At 44.6% G+C, this 16,702-nt stretch overlaps 1 protein-coding gene across 1 annotated transcript; it reads left to right on the top strand.

Moving 5' to 3' along the window:
- Positions 1-3,135: 3,135 nt before the first annotated feature.
- UCHL1 (ubiquitin C-terminal hydrolase L1) lies at positions 3,136-8,251 on the top strand. Its single transcript, XM_065634252.1, has 9 exons — positions 3,136-3,243; positions 3,396-3,407; positions 3,701-3,829; positions 4,941-5,091; positions 6,462-6,547; positions 6,623-6,670; positions 7,046-7,115; positions 7,485-7,543; positions 7,840-8,251. The coding sequence occupies exons 1-9, from the start codon at positions 3,211-3,213 to the stop codon at positions 7,924-7,926; spliced, it is 675 nt and encodes a 224-aa protein (XP_065490324.1). The 5' UTR covers positions 3,136-3,210; the 3' UTR covers positions 7,927-8,251.
- Positions 8,252-16,702: the final 8,451 nt, after the last annotated feature.

Here is a 16,702-nt window from a genome sequence, read left to right as displayed (position 1 = left end):
CCAGAGCTAACATCTCTGGTCCACTGACTCATGCTCTCAAATTTATTCTTCTTGCTGCTGATTATGAAGGCATCCTAAACGTCCCTAGAACAGATGGATGGATACTACCTTAGTTGCACTATGACTTGTCTGGACTAGCCTTTGGCAAAATCAGTCCTAGCAACTCTTCAAGGATGCTGCATTTCTGCATACGTCAATCTTTCTCAAGTACACTACTATGGTATAACTCAACTGGCATAACTGCCCGCAGGCAGGATTTACCCCCAGCCCAGCAGATGTACTTACAGTAAGTAATCACAGTAATCTTAAATACCTTCAGCTCCCTGTAGGGTAAGTGCAAACAGGCAGTAACCAGGAGAATGGTGACATGCAGTGATGGGTTCCTGTGGCTCCTGTGCCTGCGCCACCACGTACCTGCATCCTGCTGCCCTGGGCACCACCAGCCAGCCATGGACACCAATTGTTTGTTGGGGAGGTTGGGAGTAGGGAATTAAGGAGATTTCCAGAAATGGGTTTGGGGTCCTTCTTTTGGGAAGCAAGTCATACTATAATAAAATGAAGAAAGGCACAGGTCTGTGGGTTTTGCTAGGCAGGTGTGGATAGTGTAACTGAAGAAGGGGACTTGCACTGCCTCAGGGCTTCGATTTTCACATAAGAATAGGAAAATTATTTTCTAAAGAACAGTTTACAACCTTAGCTTCCATTTCTGCATTGTCTAAGGCCAGCTTTGTCTCTTACACCACCATGCTTGTCACAACTACTTCTGTTAGGAGATCTTCTGAACTCAGAAATAGCCCTTAATTGTAGGTCTGGTTCTTCCTCACCTTAGCCTTCAACTGAAACTTGGAGAGAAAGTAAATATTATCACTGAGTCCCACAATTAAGAGAAAGAAGTCTGCCAAAAGGTTATATATGCAGCAAAGATTTTTCTGTATGCTCCTTCTAGATTAGACATCAGAGCAAAAGCTTTACTCACAGACAGTGTCATAATACCACAAGTAGTATAATATTTGGACAATGCAGAAAGTTCACAAGTATTTCCAGTCACTTTTTCTGGTGACTTGATTTTATTGCAATAACAGGAATGCATTGGGTTAAATGTGCTAGGTACATCTACCTACACTGAAGAAAGATGGTCCAGAGACTTCCTCTTCTGGATATGACACAGTACTCACTTTTTATGTGACTTTTCCGAGGCAGGCATCTTTATGCAACTGTAGCAGGTTTTTAGCAGGTTTTTTATATTCGCTGTTTATTTAAAATTAATGTAATGGTAGATTGGGCAGATTCCCCTTTAGAAATGATTGTTACTGCCATGGCCCCTGCACAGTGTTTGCAGTCTCACCTGACAGCCCAGACACAGGAGCCATCCCAGCAATGCCTCTGTATCCTGAGCATCTGTGCACGGCCATCGCCCCAAGGCAGGCTGAAGTTAAAACCACCAGTTGCCACTGAGCAATTCAGAAATAGGACTTTTCTTGCCGTTTTTAGCCTTCCCTTTTGTAGGCTGCAAGATGTGTGCTTTGCCATCCTCTCAGAGGAGCTGCATGCAGTCTCTCCTGTAGGGACCATTAGCATCATCTGTACGCATTCAAGTTGCTTTGCTGTACTTGCATCTTACAGTGCATGAAGAGTTGATCACAAAAGGTAAGATAGTCGAAGATACTATATATAGAATAAATATATCGGGGCCATTTTTCAGCTTGCTTATAGGTATCGATGGCTGTTTTCGGCTAAAAAAAAGTGGAAAAAACATAAATAAATAATACTGTAATTCACTGTGAACCTTACCCCCCTCCTCTCTGAAGATCTTTGGTTTTGAACAACGTACTGCTCTTACCTTTACTGAGATAGACTGAGTCACAGGGTGACAGGATACTTCGGATTGGGAGGGCGCTCAGGATGTCTCTAGAAAAACCTCCTGCTTAAAGCATGATCAGCTACGAGATCAGCCCGCGTTGCTCAAGGTTCTATCCTGTCCATGAACATCCCAACTTTGCACATAAAATACAAAAAACTTCTTGCTATCCTGTCCTTTCTTCACAAAGTCTTGTACTGGGTGGAACCAATGGGACATCGTATCTTGAATGTTTTACAGCCATATTTCAAAGATTAAACCATAAGTCTTTTTCCCCAGGCATTCACTGTAAACTGATGAAGGTTGATAAATAGGTCTCAATTTAAATACATAGTGTGTGCAGCCACCTAGTATGAATGGTCCCCCAGTAACTTACAGTGCAGCAGATCTATAGTTAAATTTGTTTGAAAGTAGGCAAGTACTTAGAATTTTTGCCGCACTGGGGTCCAAATCATTCTGCGACAGTGTGGGAAACCAAAGGAAGAAAGCCATCAAAACCAAATAGACTGCAGACAGGCAGCTGACTATTTTGTTCAGTATTTGCATTGTTTTAAAGATAACTGTGCAGCATCTCTCGGCTATTCACAAGGCTCCCATCTGGCTGTTTACCAGTGAAGTCTGAAAGCCTGTTTGGACTCCACGTGATTTCTAGTATTTCAAGTCGGCTGGTTTTGTTCAAAGATGCTCTAGTCCAAAGACATTCTGTTGAGAAACTGTCAGGTCATGAATAAAAGATAAAAAGCCCCATATGTTATAATCAACTTCACTGGGCAGGTTCGGGAACTGGTTCACACTGCACAGATGCAATCCCCAGACAGGAGACTTTTGGGATGGTTTTATAATCATGCTGAAATTTTTAAAATAAGTATCTAATGCTTATGTTGAGTATCAAAACCATCGTATGCTTTATGCAATAAACACAGCGGGGGGGCGAAGGGCAAGGGCCGCTGTCCCCACCCCGGTCCCACTGCTTCTGGCACTTTCTCCACACCGACGTAAGGCGGGCCGGGGTCCCCCCGCTCCCGCGGAGACAGCGGGACTCGGGGCCGGGCAGTGCCCCCGACCCCCGGCAGCCCCGGCCGGGCTCCCCCCGCCCCGCGGCTCTCCCGACACCGACTCCCGCAACCGCCCGCCCTCCCGCGCTGGCACCGGCGCGTCCCCCACCCCCTCGCTTTGGTCGTGCCCTGCTCCTCCCTCTCCCCCCGCCGCGGCGCGGAGTGGCCCAGCCCGCCCCTATATAACAGGTGGGTGGGCGGCTCCGCGCTGCAGCGTCGACGGTTGCGGAGGTTGGTGTGAGGTGTTGCGGTGGACGTTGTCGTGCCTGGGGCGTAGCCTACCTGCTCCCTGCAGCCATGGCCTGGCAGCCTATGGAGATCAACCCCGAGGTGTGTGAGGGGCGGAAGGGCCGTGGGGAGGGGAGGGGGCTGGGGGCCGAGGGATCGGGCCGGGGTTGTGAGGGGGGGATGGGGGCGGGGGCGGGCGGTGCGGCGCCCTCCCTCCCCAGCACTCACGCCTCTTCACCCGTATTGTCTTCCAGATGCTGAACAAAGTGAGTCCCCGCCGCGGGCGGACGCCGCCCTTTCTCCCTCCGTCCCTCGGCATCCCGCCGTGCCGGGGCAGCCCCGGTTGGAGCGGGGCCGCTGCGCGGGGCGCGGCCGCACCTGCGGAGCGGTGCGGAGGCCGCGCCCTCCCCGGGGGGCGCCCCCTCGGGCGGGTGGTGCCGGCGGCGGCCGGCAGGTGGCGCCGCGGCACCGCGCGTTGTGCTGTGTCACTGGGGCGCGGGGGGGGCGGCAGGGGAGGGGGTGTCTCGGCCGTGCCTCCCGGCCCCTGTGACCCGTGCAGGTGCTGTCCCGCCTGGGGGTGGGTCCCGGCTGGCGCTTCGTGGACGTGCTGGGCTTCGAGGAAGAGGCGCTGAGCGCTGTGCCGGCCCCGGCCTGTGCGCTGCTCCTGCTGTTCCCCCTCACGGAGCAGGTAGGCGGTGGGTGGTGTCCCCCGTGGGGTGCTCCTGGACCGCTCTCCTTCACAGGTCTTCAGGGCTGGAGGTGACAGCTGGATGGGTTAGGTTCAGGCACTGAGCCTGTGGCTGCCCCAGTGCTGTATGGGGTTTCTGCTGTCACTCTAGGCAGGCCAACTAGGCCGTGCCTTCCCCAAGCACCCCTGGAGAAAAGAGCAGGCTGTTGTCAGCAGCAATGTCAGTGCCTGCTGGCTGACAGCGGGTAGCGCTGGCTGCTGTCAGGGGTGTGCCTGAGTCATCTATGCAAGCATCAGATGGTTGGGAGTGGGTTTGGCTTTTGTTGGGGCTGTAGGGGGGTGATGGGCGGTATGTGCTGGGTGCTTGGCCCCAGACTCCAAATAGCCTCAACTAAAATGAACTGAGCAACAAAACAAGACCTCTTATTTCAATGCTCCTCTTACACTTGTGTATCAGACTGAGAAAAAAAGACATGAGCAGTCTTGAGTGTGAGGAGTAGCAATTCTGTTACCATGCTGAATCATTGTCTGGAGAGGCCTAAATACTTATGATTAATCCATTTAGTCCAGTTGATCCTAAGGAAGTAGAAGAGGAGATGGACTTTGAAATAAACTATATTTAACAGGTTCTTTAAAGCAAGGATTTCAGCCTTTTAGTAGTGATGGATGTTACTTACACTTGTCTATGCATTATTCTGAGGGGGAGTGGTTCATGAAGGAGAGGAACCTAAAGGTACAAAGGCAAACTGTCGCATAGATGTGCTGAGTAGTTTTGTTAAATGGACCAAGACAATGGAGAAAGAGGATATAAAAGAGCCTATCCATTATATGGTTTCCCACCCCAAGCTATTTCCAGTATACAGAACAGATGTAGAGGCCAAGAACAGTGCCGTTGGTATGACTGAGTCATGCCGGTAGGCCATTAAGACTTGGCCTGTATCCAGTATAAACATACAATGCTTTACTGGACCTATGCCACAAAGATGACTTTCTGGGTAAGCCTTTATCCAGTTTTGGTGTTGATTCTCCTGCACAACTCATTTGTGTAGTAGTTTGCACAATGAAAAGATACCACTGTGGTGAAATGCTTAAAATGGTTACATGTTTACAGCATGAAAACTTCAGGAAACAGCAGACTGAGAAGATAAAGGACCAAGAAATCAGTTCCAAGGTGTATTTCCTGAAGCAGACTGTCAGTAACTCCTGTGGGACGATTGGTCTGATACATGCAGTTGCTAATAATAAAGACAAACTGAAGCTTGGTAAGTATGAATGTTCTGAAGTGCTTGAATTTCCATTTTTTTGTGACAGGAAGATTGAGTGGGTATGGGCTATAGGAGACATGGAAGCCAAGTTAAGGCATGCTGTACTGCTTCAGTTGGTGAGTGGGTCTTTCAGCTCTTGGGGTGGGGAGGGGGGGGCATGTGGTCTCATCTACTGCCTGAATTGCAGGAAGGAATGTACTTTGGCTCTTGTCTGGTAGCTGCAGAGGTGTCATCCCTAGTGAGTGATGCAATAGGAAAAGGGCACAGTAGGGCTTGTCCAAGTCTGTCTGTAATTAGGAAGTATCATGTTCAGAAGTAGCCATTGACATTGGTGTTGATGATGTTAACTGAAGAGATCGAGTTCTTCATGTCACTTATGTCTAATGTGAACAGACTTGCTCAGAGTAGCCTGTAAATAAGTCTAAAATATGTTCTATTTTTGCTGGAAAAGTAGTGTAGGATCATTGGGAATTGGACTAGATGACCTCCAAGGGTCCCAACCCAAACTATTTTATGATTCTATAAGGGTCTGTAAGAAGACTTCTGCAGAGGTAATAGTTTTGATGGTTCTGTTCCTATAGAGAAGGATATAAAACTGGCTTAGGCAACTAGTGGCTGGAAGCTCCTATGAAATAGGTTTACAAGTTCTTGTCAAAAAAGGGTTGTCATTGAGTCTAGGAAGTCCTTTATTCAGAGACTAGAGATTTGTGAAATGTAACTTGCTTTCATTATTCCAAGAGAACTTGAACCCTTTGGGTGGTGTGGGCTTCCTTCTTATACGAAGGAAAATACATATGGAAGGCTAAATGAGACTAGTTTTGCTGTATCCTTCTTGAAAGGATTCTCTGCAGTGCATCTTTCGTGTAAGACTAGAGCTTAGTGGAACTTAGTACTGTGCTACTAATTTATGTTCTGGAAAACAACAAAGTAATCCTAGGATGAGGAAGTGCTGTGTTCATCTGAAGCCAGTGAGACAACTTAATTCCATCTACCCATATTCTTAGTTGATACTTAAGTGTCCTTACAGCTGCCAGCTCTTGAATTTCTTCAAAATGGGGCTGAACACCTCTGCTGAATCTACAAGGGGGGGAGTCAGAAAAGCTAAATCCCATTTGAATGTGAGTTCCGAGAGGAATATCCAGAGTACCCTGCAGTACTTGAACTCTCGTGGTTTGTGTAGATTGTTGTTAGTGGCTTCTGGATAAATAGTTTACTTCAAGTGGTAGTCATAATATGCTTATGCAGGAGATGGTTCCAGGCTGAATGTAGTGACTCACAGTGCAACAAGCACTAGTTACTGTGGGCTGCATCTGAACTGTAACTGATGCTCTACCCATGCTGAATTAATTTTTTATTATCTTGTGTAGATGAGGGATCTGCCCTGAAGAAGTTTCTTGAAGAAACAGCTGATCTGTCTCCTGAAGAGAGGGCTAAACATTTTGCAAATAATAAGGTATATGAACCACACAAACTGCTGACAGTTATTAGTGCTTAAGGATATAGTAACGTGTATCTGCTTTTTCTTAAGGCTATACAAGAAGTCCACAATTCAGTTGCACAAGAAGGACAATGTCGGGTAAGATAATGTGTAAAATCTTGGGAAAAGGGGTTAATAAAGGTGGTGGAACAAGACAATCTTTTGTCTGGCAGATAGCTGTTCAGCTCATGAGGAAAGAAAAATTAGTAACTTGTGGATGAATGCTTGTGCAGAGCTTTCTCAAACATGAATTGAAAATTTGGATTAGGACTCAGTCTGAAAATGACTGTACATTAGGATTTCTGGCACTTGATCTTGTAGAGGTCTTGCAGAGACCTCTTCAGCTGAACTTAAATTTTTAGTCCTTTGCTCTTGCTTTGTTGCTGACATCTCCTCTGTCCATTAGTCACAATTAGGGTTCACAGTACTAGGCTTTTTTCAGTCTAACAAATGTATCTAATGGTCTCTCCTAAGGTTGATGACAACAGTGTGAACTTCCACTTCATCCTGTTTGTCAATGTGGATGGGCATCTGTATGAACTGGGTAAGGTCCTGAGAACTCTGGAGTTGGACTGGGCCTACTTTATACTGTACAGCAGTGGTGGGGGCTCATGCTAGATACTTGGTGCTGGTTAAGCTGTTGATTGAGGCTTTCAAAGCCAATAAATTTATATATTCACTTGAAGATTTTAGTTGAAGATGGGTTGTACTGAAGGCCTAGGTCTCGTGTAAACTATGTCATCTCCTGTAGAGCTGGGAATACTTAGTTGCCTTCTCACTCAAGCTGTCTATTGACAATTTATTCTGACCTCCCAAGTGTCTGTGTGTGTACTTGTTTTCTTGGGCCTGCTATGCTCAGTTCTGCTAATTCAGAAATAATAAGAACACTGAGTGACAGGTGTTTCTTTCACAGATGGGCGTATGCCATTTCCTGTAAACCATGGCACAAGCTCGGATGACTTGCTATTGAAGGTAAGACTTCTCCTTTGCTGTGTTTCCCTGAAAACAAGGCTTATAAAAGGGTGAGAGGCATGCATGCAGTGTATAGTGGCTGTACCTGTTTACTATACAAGTTGGTGCTGCTTGTATCATGCTAACAAGGTAGTATTGTGCCACAGAGCTAGTGATTGGCAGAGTGTATTTATTGACTGGTGCTACAAGACCTTGCAGCTCCTCTCTGGGTCCCACCAAAGTTACGACGACTTGGTCTCTACAAGAAGTGTATTCTGGTAGTCTGAACAGTGCGCTTTTTTTTTTTTCCTTTCAAGGATTCTGCTAAGATCTGCAGGCAATTTACAGAACGTGAAAAAGGCGAAGTTCGTTTTTCTGCTGTGGCTTTGTGCAAGTCTGCCTGAGACACGGAAGAGATGCAAGGAAAGCAGTCTAATAGCACACCAGTAAATGCAGTCTAAACTCCAGTGCTTCAGTACTTGTTAAACACAGCTGTTCTGGTAACTTAAATTGTTTCCACCTTTGGCTATACACAGGAGCAACATCAGCTGAGCTTGTGCTAAAGGATGAGCTCAAGTTTTAATGTGAACGGTTTGGACACATGAGATGTCTTTAGACTTTTTTCACATGTTAAGTAGAAAATGCTTAACAGGGCTTGTTTAATCTGTGTCATGTTAATTGAGCTGTTGGTTGATATTTCCTTGTCCTAAATAAGAATAAAATGTTCTGCTGGAAGAGTAAATGGACTAAAGTGATCACTAACTTTCTCCAAAAGGAGTTGTGTGGCATCCTCTATAAACCTTGTTTTCAAAGTATCCTCAAAGTGTTCCTCTGAGCAAAAAGGTAAGATCAGCCTCAGGTTAGGAGGACAATTGCTTTTTCTCATGTCCCAAATGCCTCTAAGGATGGAGAGGAGCACCACCATCTGTGTAACATGTTTCAGTGCTGCACTACATTTCTGGCAATGCTTTTCCTAATGTCCAGTCTGAAACTCTTAAGCTGCAGTTTTCCACTCTGAATATTGTAGTTAGAGAGGTAAGGTGTGATAAGCAAACACTCAAATGTGAAAGCTGTCTGCCCTTAAATAGAAGCTATTTATATTAATGCTACAAACAACAGAATAGCCACTGAATTGGCTGCTGGTGTTTCCTTGTAGGAGATAGTATTGGAATAGGTGTTTTTCCTGCCTGTGTTTAAAAGAAACCTGCTGGCTAACATTGAACACAGTCCTCAGCTAGACAGTGTGTGCTTATTAACTTGTGATTGCATTAGGAGGGCCTTAAAAGAGCATATGCTACCTATCCATTCCAAAACTACCTTTAAAAATTCAGGTAGTATGTTTTTTTTATAGTAGGATGAAATTTTGAGTTCAAGGGGAAGATACATCTTTCATACATTACATACTCTTTGGCCTCAAGTTTGTGACCTTCAGGGGAAACTACTGTTACCTGAGTCTAGCTGCTGTTTATCTGCAGCTCCTTGCTGATACCCCAGGTAGCTGTAAGAAGCGGTAAAGCACCCATCTTCAACTTAGGCCTTTCTTCCAATGCTTTATGTCCTAGTCTGTTCCTGCCAAACATATTGTATGGTGCTGAGTGGCTCGTGTTCTTAGGTGGTTGCTGGTGCTCTGTGTGTGTTGTGAACTCTTCCTGACCTCCAGGCTTTGATTAAAGCTGTGCATAGTCTGAGGGTGTTTAGTACTGGGCCTTGTTACTGCTCATATAATTACCTAATAGCTGAAGCTATTGGGGGTTGCAACATTTTAATTCAAATTTTGAGGATTAACTAAAGCGCAGTCCTTTAATTCGGAAAATCTCTCTTTCTGTTAGCAGGGAGGAGAAAGCTACTTAATGGAAAGAATGGTCTGTTAGGTGTCACTTGCTTCTTCTCTACAACAGCATCTTATTCTGCCTGTTAGTGGAAGTTGTCGCAGGGTGGAGGGAGGTCTCCTGGGGCATCTCTGCAGCCTCCTGCTCCAGCGCAGGCTCAGCCATGCCTGCGGCTTGGGCTGCTTAGCAACAAAGCCTGCAAGAGAGGAAAAGCATGTGGCATGAACACAGGAGGATGGAAGGAGCAATAAAAATCAGATATGGTAGGAGGAGGGGGCAGGAGAGAGAGCAGAGCCCAGTCAGCTGTGTGCCATACCTGGGGGAGCTGCTGTAATTCTGCAGGGGACCCCTCTTATGCCTTTAAGGCCATGGCTGAGAGTACTTGCCCTAACTGTGCCTGTGTATGGTTGCACAGGCAGGCAATCGATGCTGAAGCAACCTGATAGTGCTTTTGAGATACCACTGTATTTTTTTTTTATACTGATTGTAACAGTCAAATGTTTGTGGGTTTTTTTTAATCTAGCAATAGGAGTGTCTAGTCCCACTGAAGTTATTTTAGTGTTTTGTAGACTTTTTTTTTTCACTCTTTTGCTCAAGCTTCTGGATTAAGAATCTACTGAAAGGCAACATTTGAATAATTTGGCCTCATAGGAAAACAGGGAAAGGGTTGTGACAGACCTTATTTTCTCTTCTTCTGGTCCCAGGTACAGCTTCAAAGGATGGAAGAGAGCAACTAGGGAGTGAATGTTACCCCTCCACTCATGTATTACATAAGAGTGAGGCTGTTCTCTCCCACTAAAATTCCCATAGGGGCTTGGCAAACTGCTTGGCTATGCTTTAAAACAGCAACTCATTTTCCTCTTTTTACCCAGGCTGGGGTTGGAGATCTCAGGAGCTGGAGTAGAGTCGCCTCAGATGAAGGAGGCCTCAAATGAGGGGTGAGGATCTGTGAGGTGAATAGATGGAAACTTTTGCAATATTAACTGTAGCTGTTCTAGATATGTTACTGCATTCAGAAGAAAGGTCACAATACATGGAAGTGTGTATGTGCCCAGTCAAAACCATATAAAATAAGCTGTAATTAGAAAGGATAGAAGATGTTTTAAAAACATATTGGACATGTATAATCTCAAAATAAATGCTTTTAATGCATATATTCCAGCTAGTTCTATTTGCAAGCTTTCAAATATTCATCTTTGCTCATTTTTTCATACTTTAGCCAGAAGTGTTTCAGCCAAGAGGTGTAAATGTCGGTAGGCTTTTTTTGAGAGTGCTATGAATCAAAACACATCCTTTTCATGAGAGGATGCTCTCTGAGAATTTAATATTTTCTGTTGGTCACGTCCTATCTGATGTGAGGCTCATTTTGTTTCTTGTCTCTCCTTGTTTTCTCTTCTTAGGTTTGTGGCATTTTTGTGGGGTTTTGTTTGTCAATTTTGGGGGTTTTGTGTGGTGGGGTTTTTTTACTGGTTTCTTTTTGTTTGGGGTTTTTTCATTTTTTGGTTTTGGGGTTTTTTCGTGGTGGTTGTTGGGGACTGGGGGATGGATACTGTTGGGTTTTGTTTGGTTGGTTTTAATCTTAAATCTGTAGTTCCGTATAGAACTGTTACCTATCCTCGATTTCCTGTTCATCCTCCTTAATACGATGAGCTCTTTTGACCCTCTCTGTTTCTCATCTGAAGCCCTATGTGCCTTTCCTGAATTTTCACTGTGACAATTACTGCGGGGGGCAGGAGCTTGTGAAGCCTGTTCTGTGTTTTATGCCCACTCTTGAAAGAAACCTGTGAATGGCTGTTGCCACTGTTGCTCTTCTGGTGTGTGAGGAGTCTGAGCAAATTATTTATTTCAAATTAATGTTTTCCTGCCATTTTTGTGCAGCCTTCTGGAGGTGGACTTTTGACAGCTTATATATAGAACTATCCTTGGAAATGTTTCAGAAACATTTAAGAATCTCAGGCAGGATTTCAGGCTTATCTGCTTAGATCTGCACATTGCTAATTTAGAACCATATCCAGTGCTGACTGTGCACAATCTGTCATTTCCTTAAGTTTTCTTCTCTGCTGTGTTGAAAGCTGTAGCTAACCTGTTCTGTAGGTGGCAGCATTGGGAAACTTTCAGCAATAAGTCTGATTTAGGAGCCACCGAAGGCAAAACAGATCCAGGCACAATTTTGTCCAGCCACGTATGTAATGTTAAGTCCACAAGTAGTCCTACCACTTTCAGTGGGACCACTCACATTCTTAAGCACACTTCTGATTTCAGAGCCAAATAACCAACCCTTAATTTAGTCAGTTGTTGACTTAAGTGTGATGTAGTGTCCAAAGCCTCTTACACATTTTCATAGCTTATTTGCAGCTGATGCGGCACCATACCACCTCTTTGTCCAGTATATACTGTTGTACAATATATGCAGTACTGTTTCCATGCTAAATAGGATTCTTTTTGGGGGGAGTAAGGAAAGAGTGGGAGTAGCTCTGGCAGCATCCAGCTTTTGATGTACAGACCAGTTTATCCATCTATAAATATTTAACATGGAGAAGTAGTTACTTGAAAAAGGGAATTAGACATACTAGTATCCACTGCCTTTGATGCAAAGGCACCAGGGAGCACTAGGGGCTGGTTCACCAGCCTGTGTGCTGGGCATAGGGAGAAAACAAGACTGATGATAAACCTTGTAGTCACAGGATCTGTTTCCTGGTGCTGCCAGCAGCCAAGAAGAAGCTGATGACAGGAGTGCAGCCCAGTAACTGTGGACCAAATGGGAGTGAATAAGAACTGGGAAAAATGCAGCTAGAAGCTCAGTAACAGCATTAAAATTGCTTTGTGACCAAAGGAATTAAAATATGACTTGTGTTTTGTCATTTTTAAATTCTTGCACAGGGTGATACTAAGTTACAGGGAGTGGTTGAAGTTCCAAATACTACAAACCTGAGGGACCTCAATGGATGAGAGGACAGGGCTAGAAGAAACCTCACAGGGTTCAACATGGTGAGGTGCAGAGCTCGGCACCTGGCTGGAGCCACTGCATGTCTCTTGAAAGGCTGGGAGGCAATGGGCTGAGTTGCAGCCCTGCTCTGCAGGCCCTGGGGGTTATGGTAGGTGCCAAATTGAACATAAGCCCATGTGTTGTGTGCTCTCTTCATGAATCGGGCAAATTGCGTACTATATGGGGAGCACTGAGGCTAGCAGATGGAGGGAAGTTACTATCCATCTCTAGTATGTCCTGCTTCGGGTCCCCCAAGTCCAAGCAGGACATGGAGTGATCTGGAGAGGGTCCAGCAGAAGCCTACTGAGGCAGCCAGGGGCATGGAGAATATGGCCTACAGGGAGAGGCTGGTGGAGCTGGGTGTGTATCGTCTGGCACAGAGGAGACTAAGGGAGGATCTAATTGTAGCCTACAACAGCTTCAAGGGCATTTGCAAAGATGACAAAGCCATTTTTTTCCTTGGTAGTAGGGGATGGTATATCAAAGGGCAGTAACCACAAATTACAGCCTAGAGGGTTCAGTTTGGGACATTTGGAAACTAGAAGAGTACTTCTTCACTGGGAAGGTAGTACAGAACTGGGAAAAGTCATCAGAGAAATGGCGATGTCTCAATCCTTGGAAGTGCGCAAGGGACCAGGGCTTAACAACCAGCTTTTGTTAAACTGCCGTGTTACAGTATAAACAACTGGAACAGCAATCACTGCAGCTCCAGCCTTGGGAATGAGGTGCTGCGTTCCTTGACGAGGGGCTAGTTGTGAGTCTCCTCTCTGTGCCACGCGTGGGGGAGCCGTTCCTGCAAGAAGGGCTGGAGGCTGGTGCTGCTGACTGCTGCTTTTCTGCTCAGGCTGGGGTGGAAGGACAAGAACGGCTGCAGGAACAGCAGCCAGTGCATCTAGGAGGAGGTGCAGGTTTTGCCACTGATGGAAGGGTTGTCTCTTCACAAGGAGTTGGGGAAAGCAAAGGCCAGGGGCAGATCTGAGGCACCTCATCCACAGCCCATGAATCAGAAACAGAAGTATGAGGAGTCCTCCCTGAGGATGTGGATAACATCCCTGAGGGTGACAGGGAGCCCTATTGGGAATGAAATGCAGGAAAAAGAGCAGAGAATGCTTGACAGAGAGAATGGGAAAAGGAGAGAATTCCTGCTTGGTTTTTTTAGAGTCATCTTTCCAGCAGTACCATAAACAACATGAGATGGTTTAATGAAGTTTCCTAACCCCTTAGAGAATTGCTGTGCATCAGAGATGAAATTCTAAATGAAGCCTAGTGCAGAAGTAAGAAGCAACACAGAACTGATTTGAAAATTTCTTATGTACTTTTTGCTTAAATGAGTTTCAGATGTGGTTAGTTGATATTGCAAGGCCTGCAGCAAGATATAAAATGTGAGGAGATCTGTGTGATGTTGGAGGAACAAGACTGGGCAAAGGTAGTCCAGTGGGTTTAGCATTTCAAGCAGACTACTATAAAAAACAAGACAGTCAATTCCGTTGCTTAATAACACTCGATACCATACTGAGAGATATTATTACTTAAAGTACCGTAGCCAGACTGAATTGCATTTTCTTTTCAAGTCTTATACAAGCGCATGTTAACATCTTACCAGAACAGCTTCCACTCTTACTCTATGGAGAGCAGGAGAAATACAATTTTACTGTCCTCACTTTGCAGGCAAGGAACTGAGATGTACATTCAGTGATTTGCCTAAGGTGATGCTTGAAACTGATGGCAGAGTTGGAGTTAAAACTAACTTTATAACTACATGTGAAACTTTTGCAGGCAGAGTTTTATGTTTACACTAGTTTGGCTTTGTGCCTGAGCTAATATACCCTACCTCTTAGCGTGGCATATTAGCTAAAGCTCAGTGTTAGGCTAACCACAACTTGATTGACTTGGAGAAGAGTCAGGTGAACTCATGTCTGTCTGCAAAAGAGGGTCTGTTGAGTCCCCTTCTAACACCTCAAGATGTTTCTCCAGTAGACTTCTATTGCATCATGATTCAAGAAATATTATTTTCTCACTCCTTTCCCCCCTCCCATCCCACAAAAATATTTAGCAACACTGGGAAGCTGAGGAGTGTGCATAAATCTGACCTGCAGATGATTACAGAAAAGAGGCTGGTTGCAGTATTCAGGCTTTCTGACAGACAGAAGAGTCAGGTGGCAAAGTTGAGGTCATGTTCCTGGTGATTTTATGGAATGGTTTGAAGAAGTATTGATGAAGGAACAAGATTTTTCAGAAAATAATATCATTATTTGTCTACCTTGATGCTTTTTCTGACTTTACCAACCGTTCTTTTTCCTTTCACTGAACAATGGACCTGAAGGTCAAGTCATGCCAATGAACAACACATTTGTCAAGGTCATTTTTTACTGAACAAAGCAAGAGAAGGGGTTAGACGCTGGGTAGTTAATTTTTCCCTACTTCAGAAAGCAGCTATTAGAGGTTTCTGATGCAGCCCAATGCTACACACAGAAGCAGACATGATCTCCCTTAACTATGACACACAGTTTAGGACTTGGTTTTCAATTTTCTGTATCCCAACAAGACCCTCTGGCAACAAGTCATAAAGTAACACCCGCTGCATTTTGAGAAATGGTTGGTGCAGGCAGCAGTGACAACAAACTTGCTGTAAAATGTCATGGAAATCGTTTATAAAAGGTGGCAAAATCCTCTGTTTGGTTTGAATCAGTCTGATGCATGCTCATGGCCCTAGATCAGGCTGTGACGGTTTAGGAAAATGTTTCTACAGGCACACAGTTGCTCTTTGGGAAAGTGCAGTGTTGCAGGGCAACAAGAAACTGCTGGTTAAGCAGCTGAGGATCTTGCGCAACGTGTTTTACAGAAGTTGTTTTATTTCTACCACCCTGAATACTGTGGCTGCTGCAGAGATACCTGTCATTCAGATGACTGACTTCAGTGTCTGCTTAGCTGCAGTTTGGATGAGGACAGCTCATGGCTGCCACTCCTGAGGCTTGTCACAGGAGAGAGTCCCAGGGGAGCCTGTGGCCGCTGCCTGTGTTCTCCACAGGGAATATGCTTGCTGTGTTGTGAGCCGAGAACCAACAGACTGAAAAAACGTGGGAAGAAATTAGTTTAAAATCTCTTTGATTTTCAAAACTTGAGATATTGCTCCCACCAGCATCTAACAATGTGCAGGTCTTGTTGGGTTTTTTTTTTATCGTATGGGCTTGGCTGGCACATTTGAAAGCAGAATCTACAAGCGCACCTGGGCCCCTGTGAGTTGCAAACAAAAGGAGAGAAAAAATGCTTCTCGAAAAGTTGAAACATCAGCTTCACTGCAACATTATTTTTGTTACTGACATTCATTTGATAGATGCATGTCAGGAAATGTCATTTTATCATTTTGGCAGTGGAGTCCATTAGATTTGGTGGGGTAGGGAGAAGTTCTCTGCTCAAACACACTAGCTAAATTCAGCTCCTAGGCTGCAACAGAAGAACTTATTTTTGATCACTGTGTACCTGATTTTACAAAGCACCTCAGCTCACAATTAGTCCATGACTTCAACTGAAATCAAGCCTTCCATTCGGCTTGAGCACATGGTTGAACTTATGTGTAGGCTGAAGTGATTTCCTTAGTCAGACACTTGATGGTATTTCCACATCTGCTTAGATTCAGATCCATTTGCTTTCAAGCAGAAGCCCCTCACTTGGTATTTTTCACTCTGGATCGGACAGGGAGTTAGCAAACTGCCAATCCCTTTTACAAAATTATACCAATTCTACTGCATCAAGTGGGACAGCTCTTCTCAGAATGATTAAACTTTTCCAAGATTTCATATCCTCACTCATCAGACTCCATTTACTGCAGGAAATTACAGTTAAGCTGTATGAAGACTTCCCCTGACTAAATCCAATGCTTATAAATTATAACCATGCAGAAAATGTGAATTTCAACAATGTAACTATAGTCTGAAGTGTAAGCGTTCACAAGTTCAACTGCTTTCCAAAATATTTTTTACCACAATAGTAACATGAGTTTGTATAAATAAAGTATAGATTTTTAGCATATTTGCACAATGCAATATAATAGATAATGTTTGTGTGTATTAGAAGCAGGCAGACCTGTGTGGGCTGTCTCTGCCTTCATTCTCAGACAGGAGATTTTTGGACTTTGCAGCAGCAGTGACCACCAACAGAGCAACTTCCCTCTGTTCAGGGTTTTTTCATAAGAATGCTGCTGGAAAGCTTCTTAAGAAATAAGCTCTATAAAGCTTCTTAAGAAATAAGACAATAACAAGTTGGATATGGTTTATCCAGTCCCACATTATTCTTCATGTTTATGGCAAGATCTCAATATTCTTCTTTCAGCACTTCAGCAGTCATGCCAAGGTATACTTCTTGTTA

Source organism: Caloenas nicobarica, chromosome 4 (genome assembly GCF_036013445.1).
Source record: "Caloenas nicobarica isolate bCalNic1 chromosome 4, bCalNic1.hap1, whole genome shotgun sequence".
Lineage (NCBI taxonomy): Eukaryota > Metazoa > Chordata > Aves > Columbiformes > Columbidae > Caloenas > Caloenas nicobarica.
Note: the sequence above shows the minus strand (reverse complement) of the source record. Positions and strands in the feature narration are given on the sequence as shown.

Bases quoted from the DNA above. Each gene is read 5' to 3' on its own strand.
- UCHL1 (XM_065634252.1), top strand. From the start codon at position 3,211: ATGGCCTGGCAGCCTATGGAGATCAACCCCGAG. The intron at 6,671-7,045 runs GTAAGATAATGT...GTCTCTCCTAAG, and splicing joins CACAAGAAGGACAATGTCGG to GTTGATGACAACAGTGTGAA. The intron at 7,116-7,484 runs GTAAGGTCCTGA...TTTCTTTCACAG, and splicing joins TGGGCATCTGTATGAACTGG to ATGGGCGTATGCCATTTCCT.